This window comes from Micrasema longulum, unplaced genomic scaffold (assembly GCF_059751315.1).
Source record: "Micrasema longulum isolate JH-2025_06_02 unplaced genomic scaffold, ASM5975131v1 h1tg003220l, whole genome shotgun sequence".
Classification (NCBI taxonomy): Eukaryota; Metazoa; Arthropoda; class Insecta; order Trichoptera; family Brachycentridae; genus Micrasema; species Micrasema longulum.
The window spans coordinates 44,873-57,265 of NW_028280307.1; the positions used below are offsets into that span (position 1 = coordinate 44,873).

Genomic DNA, 12,393 nt, shown 5'->3' on the forward strand with positions numbered 1-12,393 from the left:
ATTTTATGAAGGCTCGTGACGGCTATAATTATTCTTCCTCATCAAATTATTTGAGCTGTGCCTTGATTAATTAATGTTCCAAAAAATTATAAAAATATCCCGCTGAAAATAATTTTAAGTCATAATAATTCATTTTTTCTAAACCGGTATCTGATGAGAAAGCTACAAAATATATAATAAATTTACAAAACGTAACTTAATTACTAAAACATCACTTTTATTATTATTGTCAATTGAAAAAGTAAGCTTGTATAAAATTTTGATAAACCCCGATTTTGTCAGCACTGAAATTAAAATTGCATATGGGTACAAATATTATTAAAGTCACGATGTGGTTTCTTATGACCACGTACGAACATAAAACGCGCATTTAATGAATTATAAATAAAATTCCCATGTCCCAAAAAGGAATAACAAATATAATTATGTATGTGATTTGGAACGAGAACCTGAACCATTGATAAATGTTTTAGACTCAGTGGCTATTTTCGTGTAAAAATCATGAAAGGGAATGATTCGTTGATTAAATTATCATAAAATATATTTTGTAAAATAAATAAATGATATGAAAAAGAACATAATACATAAGTACTATAATTGAAGTTGAATCCAATAAAGGGGTATTTTTTTTACGGTAGGTAACACTAGCGACATCAAAATCAGCTGTCAGTTTGACATTTGTTTTTATCCGATTCCTCGCGACTCTTGCGAGAAAACATTAGTTTGATTTTATTTTTAGATTGCAATATTCTTAAAAATAGTTACTTATTTATTTGCGATGACTGATGAAAGAAATTTCCGTTCATCTTATTATGAGAAAGTTGGCTGCCGAAGTGTCGAGGAAAAGAAATCTCTAGAAATATTATTGAAAGAAAAACCATGGGATAAAGTAAAATTGAAGCAATTTGGACTGAGATTTACCATTCCAACTACATACCGCAATTTGGTTTGGAAAGTTCAATTAGGTGAAAATTATAAAGTTAATCACTTTAACTAATACTATTCACTGTGTTTAATTCCTACCTACATACACTTTTATTTTTTCCTTTTCATATACTGTAAAAATGTCTTCTATTTCTCTTGTAACATCTAATTGACTAATTTAGGCTTCTTTTTGTCTGCAACTTTAATGCACACGATACTGTACATGCAAATGTTTGCACATCTCTGCAATTTAAGTTATTAGATGAACCAACATCCATAATTCCGCGTTCCCTTTTCAAGAGTATTTAATAAGACAGTATTTTTTAAAAAGCAAACTATCACGCCGTTATTCTGTATGGGTAGGCAGAGCATATAGAATGTCACACCCCTGCCTCTTCACACAAAGCTCCATATCCATTTTCAAATCTTTATACTTATCCGTCCAATTTGGTCATGCCATGTCTTCTTCTTCTGCCTCTATCAACATTCACATCGCAAATCTTTTTGCCGTTCATTCACTTTTCACGACCAAACCAATGGAGCCCCACTTTCTTGATTTTGTCGGTATTAATTTTCTCAGCCTTGCATTCTATATTTATCTCGACATTTGTGCATCTATCGCAAATAATTTTCCCACACATAGCCTTTCAACAGAATTCAGTATACTTTAGTCCTTGTTTTTCCAATATTAATATCTATTCCAATATTAATAATCCACTCGGGTTTGATTCGTATGTTGTTTTAATGTGGTTAATTTGTCTAAATTTGTTGCAACAGAGAGGGAAACCATTTTTGAGAAGGGAATATGGATGTCTAGGCACTTACTATTCTGCCTATAATTTTTTTACTTATTTTACCAGTTAGTTAATTCAACAATGTTTTGAGTATGTCCAAATGTTTGCAGACTGGCTGGATTGCCTCCCTAAAGAGTTGGTTTCAGCTCTTTTACTTCACAAAAGTCAACAGATGAAAGAGTTGAGGAAATGTGGATGTTTAAGCATAGGCAGAACACAGAGTGTAAAGTGGTCACTTAAACCAGCCAATGGCAGGTCATAAGCCCCGTAAATGTCTAGACTTCCATATTCCCTTCTCAAAAATGGTTTCTCTCTCTGTTGCAACAAATTTTGATCTAAATAACTCCCTAGGATGGAAATCCAGCCAGTCTGCAAACATTTGGGCATACTCCAAACATTGCTCTTAATTTGTGCTTTATTTCTCTGTAGGTGTTCTACCGGTGTATAATGAATCGCAAGATTTCGTAACCTCGCAACGCCAAGCTCAGTTTAATGACCTATTGCACGCGCTGAAAGTCATGCGGATAGTGGATAATAATACTCCTAAACCACAACTGTTTCTAGCAATGTTCTACCTAGAAATGGGAAGACTTCTGTACGATTTTAATATCCAGGTAATTTTTTGAAACCGTTCATTTTCAGACTTTATAACTCTGTCGCCCTAAGCATAACCGTCGCAATTGACATGCTTTTGGAAAAGTTAGTTATTTGTATATTCGGAATCAGCGCAGCGAGATCTATAAGAATAATTGATCCATAATTTTATATTTGCATTATTTAACATATTTTTATTTAGCTTAACCATTTTTACGATAATCAGAGATTGTGAAATCGGTTTTTGAAGTTAACTGCGATTTAGTAGGACATTTAAGTTAAGAGGTGGAATACCCCCTAAGCACTGCATTTTAAGTCTCTTTACTAAATATTTCCATCATAATTTTTTAAAATTTTAATAAAATGTATTTATTTAATTTCAAAAGTGCACATAAATAAAATTTAATGTACATTAAAAAGGAATACATCCAATAAATACAAAAACCTCACCAAGCCACTTTATGTGTTGGCGAAGTTTACCTATATATAAATATTAATTCTACTTAAAAATAAATATCTTTACATAAACAACTAAAGTCAAAATAACGAGCAGTATTTCAACTGTATCCGCTCAATAAAAAAAAAATAAGTAAAACAAATACTTGAAAAAAAAAAATGTAAATTAAATTTGAACATATTATTTATTGAACATTAATATAAAAACTCTCGATTAAGAAGCCAATTTCTTATTTTATTCTTATTACATATAATATTAAATCTAAGGTCAGTAGTAATTAAATTTAAAATGTAAGGTACAATATAATCTAATGTTCTTCTGCCTTATTCACAACACAGGACTTTTAGTCCCATGGAGTTGGGAATTATGTCTCAAATAATGTACAATAAGCTTATGTATGTAAATAAATAAATATTTATTACTAATTTTAGGGATCACTAAACCATCATTATCAGTTAAGTGAGTGTTGTGATTATGATTTTGATAAATTATAAAAATATTAGAATTTTACTGCTCTAAAATGATGCGAAACCACAAAATTCCTTGAACTGGCAGAGTTTTGAGTGATTTATAAAGGAGTCTTTTGTTATCTCTCTGATTGAATAATTCTACAACTTTCTTAATAATGGAATACTGTAGATCCTGCATCGTTTTGATATTGGTTCTGGTTGAAGAGCCTCATGATTTTATCCCATACTTTATTATAGACTCAACCAGTGAAAAATAGACAATCCTTAGTGTGCATTTTGGCAATATAAAAGATAGTTTATAAAAAGTGATAACAAGAGGTCGTAGTCTTTTCCAAAATTCTATGAGCCCACGAACAAAAAATAAGGAATAATAAAAAAAATGTTTACTAGTCAATATCACTTAATGGGCTTTTTTAAATAAACAACATTACTTAATATTTAAAAAAAAAGATCCTTCACATAATATACAATCGCGGGTACTGTATGAAATTACAATGTTCAAAATATTTCAGTATATTATTGATTGAATCTGCATTTACTTTGTGGAATACCATGATTATATAAATAATTAATAAAATTCCTTATTCTTGGACCATTTGAGTTTATTTGAAAGCACTACTAGGTTCAGAAAGCACCGATCTTTCTATCTTCAGGTGTAATAAACTCTGTAGATGGAATGATTTGTAAGAACATCTGTAGTTGGAAGGATCTGGGCTTTCCAAAACTAGTATTGCTTTAAAATAAACTGAAGTGGTCTAAGAACATAGTGTTTTATTAATTATATATATTTCAGTATGTTTGATCAAGAAGTAAAGACAGAATAAAAAACAAAAAATAATATAAACACGTTTCTCTCGGAATCTTCGGCTACAAAGTTCCAGTAGAATAGATCTCGTTTTTGAAGAAGTGTCAGAATGGTAGATGTTGCTTCTGTTGGAATGTATTTTTTCCCTTTCTTTCAATTATGTATTAAATTAGATTAACTCAGTTTTTATTTTGGAGGTACAAGTTTTGTCAAAAAGCCCCATACACCACTACCATATGCCCTTGTCAAAAATATGTTTCTTCTCTGTTGCTATAAATTTTAATTTAATATCTTTTATCCTATCAGATGGACAGTGGAATTGTAGCTATTGCAGAGACTCTATTACAGATGTATGACGATGATGCTGACGTGTATTGGTTAACTAAGGGATTTTACCATTTAGTAGAACAATTCGGAAAAGATATTCCTAGACTTATTGACTGTACAAAGAATTTACTCGAGAAAGAGGACCAAGACCTTTATAAGTAAGTGTTATTAAGCTATGATATGAAGTGACATCTTGGATTTAAAAAAATAATTAATGCAGCAGTTAAAATAGCTACCTGCCCACTGGACTATTATAGAATGGTATTAAGTGCATTGTATATTAAGTTTTATTTTACATAATATCTAAATATTTTTAAATCAGCAGAATACGATTTTAAATAGCTTTTATCCAAAAACTTAAACACACAGTTAAAAAAATATATTTTTTCTCATCATTAATGTAAGATACATTTTATTAAGTATTCAGAATAAGTTTCTTAGATATGTTAATTTTAAGATGGGTTTTTCTGGTATTCAATTAAATTATAACAAAATTCTAGACTCTCTAAAATTAACTAAATTGCAAAAACGAAGAACATCGACCGATCTTACGACTTTATATAAACTAATAAAACCAATGTTTGATACCCCCGATCTACTGAAGTTGATTTAATTCTATGTACCACCTAGGTTAAGCAGAACATCTACAATATTTAATTGTCAAAATTCACAAACGGTAGCTCAATTTAACTCTCCTATTTTTAGATTACAGAATACCGGGAATGAATATGCATCATATTTTGATATATTTAGTCTATCTCTGCCTAAATTAAAAAATAAAGAGACCAACATATTTTTATTAAAAAGAGCAAATCAACTTCAGGAAATTGGGTTAGAATAGTTATAATTTGATTGATTGATGTATTTTGTTATTTTATAATTACTTTTAAATATGTATGTATTTCAAGTAATTTATAATATGCATAGTACGAGTATATTAATATATCATACTGGACTTTTTTATATTTATAAGCACTGTTTAAACCACATAAATGTAAATGGCAGAAATGCCGTATATAAATAAATAAGCCAAATTAAAGCATAACTACAATAAACCCCTTTATAACGTTGATATAAATACCACATTATCGAGGGGAACGTTATAGGGGGGACCTGACTCGCGCGGGATGACCATAATCTTCGCGGAACTTGCGGGCAGGGTAGTTCAACGTGACAGTTTAACATTTTTTTTGTAAATAACTATTATCTACTTCGAGAGATAATGTGTATGACATCTACCGCACGAACGTTGGATCGAGTCCGGATGCCTCGGTGTAATGTTATATGTAAAGTAAAAAGTACGTATTCACCTTACGTACTTGAAAGTGAGTAAGGTCAACCACTCCCCAAAACTGTCATAGAGCAGCACTAGGATCATAATTAGGCTGTTGATTTTTTCTTTGCAAAAAATATGCATTATTTTAAATCACAGTTTACGACCACTTCAAGAAATTGATACCCACTTGGTGCTAGTTACCACAAATAATAATATTAGCTCGCTCGTCAAATAAAGTCATGGGAACTAAATATTTGTCAAACAATGGCACACACTGTTCATAAATTATAGAACACATTTTTACATGTTAAGTTTTAATAAAAAAAATAAAAAGCGCATCGATTTCCTTGGTCATAATTTATTCCTAGTAGAGCATATTTACTTACTGTATCATGTGAATATCCCCGGGACAGAGCAGCGATGTGCCGATGAGTTATCAATATTAGTTCCGCTGAACGCGTCTATCAAGGTCAAGGGATACGGACCTACTTTGTTATACGGGGGACCATCGTTATAGAAAAAAACTGCCATAAACGTTATAGGCAAAAACCTTATACGAGTGTCGAGGGGGGTTTACTAAACTTTGTTCTTTGTTACATAATTAACTTTGCTTACATGACAAAAATGCGTAGATAAGATGTACGATTTAAGTTAAACTCAATTTTTTATTTCAGATATTTACTAGAAAAGCAATCTTTAGATTCTTTACCATTAGAGAAATGGTTTAACTGTTGTTTTGCTGGAGTATTGGATGATTCAGCTTTAGTCAAGTAAGTGAATAAACTTTGGTAAATTTGTTAATGTTAATTATATTTTTTTAACTAAATTTGTTGTAACAGAGAGGGAAAACATTTAGAGGAGGCAATATAGAAGTCTAGGCATTTACAGGGCTTATGACCTGTCATTGTGTTAAGTGGCCACTTTACACACTGTGTAACATTCACCATTTTGCCTCTGTTTGAACATTTATATTTCTTCGATTCTTCCATCGTTGATTTAAGTGAAGTTTAGGAGCTGAAACCTTTATTGTTGTGAAGAGATTCATCTGATTGAATTATTTCACATACACGGCAACGCCTGAAAACAATTTTCCAATTATTAAACCTTCACCATTCTGCCTATGCCACTTAAACCAACCAATGACAGATCATAAGCCCGGTAAATGCCTTGACTTCCATAATACCTTTGCAAAATGTTTCCCCTCTCTGTTGCAAAAAATTAGTTCTGAATAACTCCCGGTAGGAAATGCAGCCTGTCTGCAAACATTTGGACATACTCAAAATATTCTTATAATTTTTTACATTATAATCATTGAACCATGAACATTTTTAAATAAGAAACTTCACTGTGTAACTTAAATAATGATTTCTGTAACATTTAAAGCTTTTATTACATGGCAAAAATTTTCAAAAGCATGTAAAAAACATGGTATTTAATGCGATTTATTTATTTAATAAATGCCCAGAGGGCTCTTACAATATACAGTTAAAAGTACATAAAGTATTATAGAGAATAACAAAAATAAAATCATAACTATACACTAAACACGTAATTAATTTGAAAAAAAATAAATAAAGTGAAGATGAATAGAGAAACTCATTAAAAGGGGGAAAATTGAGGGGATGGCCATTCGATGGATACGATAGCTAATTTGATAGCAGCATGAGTGGTGTGGAGCAAGTCCAACAGCTCAGCGTCATTATTAGCTGTTCTGTGGATGCTTACTTGGGGAGGGGAGAATGGTGGGTAAAGTTTGACCTATTGTACTCACACTGGAACATGTGTTGGAGTCTGGTGGTCCTTGTGGGTACACAAAAGTTTATCAGGGACAATAATTTTGCTCAATCTATTATGGTGCATATCACTTTGTGCATTAGAGTGAGGTCAGCAATTGTCCTTCTGGTGGAGAACAATGACATCAAAGTTTTGTAGCAAATTTCATTTATGATTTGAAAATATCATGTAATATTTTGTTTTAGAATATGGGACAAAGTATGCGGTGGCTCTTCCAATATTTTGGTGTTTGTGGCAGTTACTCTGATGATCACATTGAGAAGAAACTTATTAAAATGTAAAACTACTGAACAAATTCTCAAATGCCTTAAAGATGTAAGCAAACTTTCCGTTTCACTTATTAAATCCAGAATCATGCTTTTATTTGCAATTAAGGAAGCATTTTTACATTATTGGGAGAAGAATCTAAACAAAGTTGGTTGGGAATAAAATTGATACTGTGAAACATTTTGGAAACAGCTGATTAAATTTGTAGAACTGTATGTTTTGAAGTTTTATTAATATGAATAATATTAAAATTGCAATAGGAAAATATTACATGCTACGAATACTAGTGAATATATGTGAACTGGATTTTAAAAATTCATTGTATTTTCAAAATCAATATGGATATTATTATTATTCTTTATAGGCAGGCAGTCTTTGCTGATGCGCCTTTATCTCGTGGTATTGCTTTTTGTCCAAGTTCTTTTTCCTTCAAAAAAGCATCCAAATGGTTTTTAAACTGGTCGACCGAAATAGAATGGCAATTTATTGTTGAAAAATATTTTCATACATAACTTAAATAAAAAAAAAATGCGACATGTTTGGCCTTGATAATTGTGACGCCAAGATTTGTGACGATTTTCTGTTTAAATTTAAACGGTCGCAAACAAAGTTCAAAATTTACACAAATCCAATACAATGGACCGTTTTTGTGGGAATTTAAAATATTTTCCTGCTACTAACAAGTAGTAAAAATATTTTTTTTACCTTACAGTATTTCATAGATTATTATTAATTTCAAATTGTAGAAAAAAACGTGATATTTCCCTATTGGATGGACTATGATATATGTTTCTTCGTTAAATGTTAGTTAAACTTATGTTACATAAATACGAAGTGTTTAAAACTGTCTGAACATTTTGTTAATTATCTCTGTTTATTAAGTTGGTCTTCTTTGTTCATTCTCAAATGTAAGAATATTTAAAAGTATATTGTTAAGTGTCCTCGGCACCGGTAACCTCAGTGAGGTCACATTATTTTTATTAATTTAATATGGAAAAAAATATGAATAAATAAATATCTGCTTTATTGCCCAAGAATCCAGAATATTACTCAAGTTTGAAAATTAATGTATATTTCATTTCAGATACCAGAAGAAACAGAAGAATTAATAGCTAACAAAGCTATAGAATTATGGCAGACTAACGGTTATATGGTGCCAACACTGAATGAACTTAGTCAATCTAAAAGCAAACCAGACATACATATTCGTTGATAATAATGAACTTTGGAAATTTGAATGAAAAATGTATAATTGTTTATTTATTTGGGAAAAAGCAATTATTTGACCCAGAATATTTCAACAATGTTTTGAGTATGTCCAAATGTTTTCTGACTGGATGGATTTCCTCCCTGGGGAGTTATTTAGATCTAAATTTGTTACAACAGAGAGGAAAATCTTTTAAGAAGGCAATATGGAAGTCTAGGCATTCACAGGGCTTATGACCTGTCAGTGGCCACTTTACACGCTGTGTAACATTCACCGTTCTGCCTATGTTTAAACATCCACATTTTCTCAACTCTTACCTACCTTGTTAATTGTTGACAGTACATCGTATGCGCTGCATCTTGTGGTTACCAGCCGTGTTATATGGGACTCGTTGCACATCTTTAAATTTTTAATTAAAATGCTTTATTCAGAATAAGGTTTTGACACTTACTATTAAAAATACAATCAAAACATAGCATTACTCAAGAAAAATAATTTTAAAAGGTTTCGAAAGTAGGTAAAAACTATTTATATTTATTTTTATTTTCTTTATAGTCAAACTTCTTACCTAGTTCTCTCCTTACACGTTTTAAATTATTTTTTTATTTACGCACTGACACACATCTTCACACATTCATATACACATACACAAATACAAATGAAACGTTGCACACATACAATTTTATAAACTCTTTTCTTTTATATTGAATTATATTAATGAAATGAACAAAGATAATAAAAAGTACAGTCAGGAATACAATATATTTAAGAAAGAAGTGAAACATTACATCTATGATTCTTCTTTATGTAACACTGATTGAAAACATCGTTTTTATCTTTTTTGTAATTTATTTATGTTATCCTAAAAATATTATTAATTAAAATAAAATAAACTATTGTAAGACGTCACTCCCCATTATGTACACAAGAATTGTTTATTTCTTTTACGTAATGGGAAACGTTAATGTAAATATATGCATTTGATTAATGTAAAAAATTGTATTATGTTGTAATATTGTATTTTTATGTGTTATTAATAAATAAAAAAAAAATATATATATATATATATATATATTATGCATTATTAGATTAACAGTGGATTTTTTAATTGACTCTAGTATTTTTAATATATTTGTACTTATTTTTTTATGTAAATAGCTGTAAAAATCCCACATAAATAAATAAAATAAATAAACTCTTCCTTATGTTTAAATATAAAATGAACCTTTCTTAATCCAATGAAGTGCATATTATGTGCTTCTGGATTACTTTCTTTCAGCACAAAGATGCCAAGACTACCCGATTACAGAGAGCTCCTTCGGGCAGCTTTTCTCGTTCGGCAACAAGTGTTTGTGGGCACCGCCAAGGAGACTTATGTCCCCAGATGCGGTATGTGGTGGGCAGGCTCTTAAAATATCTAAATCTTAATAAATCCCTAGGGAGGAAATCCATCCAGTCTGCAAACATTTGGACATACTCAAAACATTATTAACTAACAATCGAATTAACTAACCGGTAAAAGAAGAAGGATAAAAATTGGAAAAATGTTTTCAGGCGTTACCTAGTAGGTGACTTGGTTAGCCGGATGAATCTCACCCACATAATAAAGGTTTTAGCTCTTACTTCACAAAAGTCAACAGATGGAAGAGTTGAGGAAATGGGGATTTTAAAACAGACAGAATTATGAATGTTACACAGTTGTAAAGCGGCCACTTAAACCAGCCAATGACAGGTCATACGCCCTACGTAGACTTCCGTATTCCCTTCTCAAAAATGTTTTCCCTCTCTGTTGTAACAAATTTAGACAGAAAATTTTACTTTAACTAAACAAAAAAAATGTAAACTCTTCTTTTTACACGGATAGTTGATATTTTAGAGTAATCTAAAAAAATAGCATCATAAATTGTGCGTTTTCTTCTCTTGTTAAATACGAGATAATCTGTAGAAAGTCTTAATATTTCATTTATCTAAAATATTTTTAAAATGTGATGGTTCACAATATTTTTTAAAATTATCATCATGCTCAAACACGTGCAAGCCAGCATCCTCATCCGATTGTTAATAGGGCACTGCAATAGTTCACTAAATAAAGCGTGTATCGGTCACCTGTTACGTGAAGTTAAGATGATCAGCTTTATTTGCACTGTAGAATCACTTTTTTAATCAATATTTCATGTCGACCTTCCCAGAAATCGAAGCCAGGACCTCAAGAATGGTAGGCGAAGACGCCAACCACTACACTACGAGGTGGACTTACCTCCACTCGATTTCCTTATTCAAAATTTTTGTCTGAGAGCAGTCATCGAGTCGAAAGCACTTATCCAGGATTCTGGTTCTATTTCACACACAGCAGTATTCTTGATCAGCCAGACAAAGAGGTTTATTTTTTAAATGTTTGTTATTGGTTCAAATATGAATAATATATCATTATTTTAAATAAGAATAATATATCATCATATAAAGGTAAAATATCACCATCATAATTCCCTTTCCGCACCTAATGGTGGCATAGGGCACTGCATTGGTACACCAATCGCAGCGTATCTCGATTATTTTTTTGATACATAAAGATTAAATGATCAGTCTTATGCTTCAGGTACCAGTTCCGGGACTATGAAATATTTTGGTCCGAAAACACTCTTAAATAAATATTTCTTATCAACCTGGTCGAGAATCGAATCCGAGACCTCTAGCTTGGTAGGCAAACGCGCTGACTATTACACCACGAGGCCGACAAATAATAAGGTAAAACCGGCATGTTCAATGATTTTGCATACAAACGTCACTAACCTAATTAAAATTATTTTGCCAACATAACATTTGCATCACATGTTTTTTATAAGAACAATTAATTTAATAAAATAATGATTGGTGTAATATTTTTTTATTTATTGTGTATGCAGTTAATTGGTAGAATTCTATATTAAAAGTTGGCAAGGTATCCAAAATAAAATACCTTTATTGGATAAAATAAATACAAGGGTGTGATGTCCTAATGACAAGAAACGCGTCACATTATACACCCTTGTATTTGTTTAACAAATTATAAGTAGAATTTAATTAATAATTGTTTTTAATTTGGATACCTTACCAAAGTGTAATAATTTTTGTATACTTGATATTAAGTCGTTGTATCCACAGCTTGCTTCGTATCTCTTTTTTACTTACTTTTGTTAATAGTATTTTTTAAATGTCAAAATTGTACCGATAAAAAAAGAAAATATAATGATTGGAATATTGATTTATTTCATAAGCTTCATAAACCATTTTATGTACATAAGAATCACTCCTTATCCTCTCTAGTGGTGCAAAAGGCACTGCATTGCAACATTTACTTGGTGCAGTGTTAACTTAAACTGATCTTTAGTTCAGTGCTGAAAAAAACAGCATTTATTAGATAAGCATAGTATTATTATGATCTGTTTGCAAAACAGTGAAGGTAAAAAATATACAAATAAGCTAAATTAAAATATAAGCA

General features: G+C 30.8%; 1 protein-coding gene across 4 annotated transcripts; it reads left to right on the forward strand.

The window, feature by feature from the left end:
* Nucleotides 1-668: 668 nt before the first annotated feature.
* On the forward strand, nt 669-12,136 carry TBC1d7 (TBC1 domain family member 7). Of its 4 annotated transcripts, XR_015825234.1 has the most exons (8): nt 669-965; nt 2,148-2,332; nt 4,351-4,529; nt 6,322-6,417; nt 7,627-7,756; nt 8,793-8,932; nt 8,970-9,020; nt 11,512-11,646. XR_015825234.1 is itself a non-coding variant. In XM_088241995.1 (7 exons), exons 1-6 carry the CDS (start codon nt 779-781, stop codon nt 8,919-8,921), a joined length of 906 nt encoding a protein of 301 aa, XP_088098121.1. In that variant the 5' UTR covers nt 669-778; the 3' UTR covers nt 8,922-8,932; nt 8,970-9,103. The 4 variants fall into 4 exon arrangements, 2 of the variants coding, with proteins under 2 accessions (XP_088098121.1, XP_088098120.1); XR_015825235.1 differs by having other exon boundaries at nt 8,793-9,020; nt 11,512-12,136; XM_088241995.1 differs by lacking the exon at nt 11,512-11,646 and having other exon boundaries at nt 8,970-9,103.
* The last annotated feature ends 257 nt before the right edge of the window (nt 12,137-12,393 follow it).

Coding starts and splice junctions, on each gene's coding strand:
- TBC1d7 (XM_088241994.1), top strand. CDS start 779: ATGACTGATGAAAGAAATTTCCGTTCATCTTATTATGAGAAAGTTGGC. Junction 966..2,147: donor GGTTTGGAAAGTTCAATTAG/GTGAAAATTATA, acceptor ATTTCTCTGTAG/GTGTTCTACCGGTGTATAAT. Junction 4,530..6,321: donor GAGGACCAAGACCTTTATAA/GTAAGTGTTATT, acceptor TTTTTATTTCAG/ATATTTACTAGAAAAGCAAT.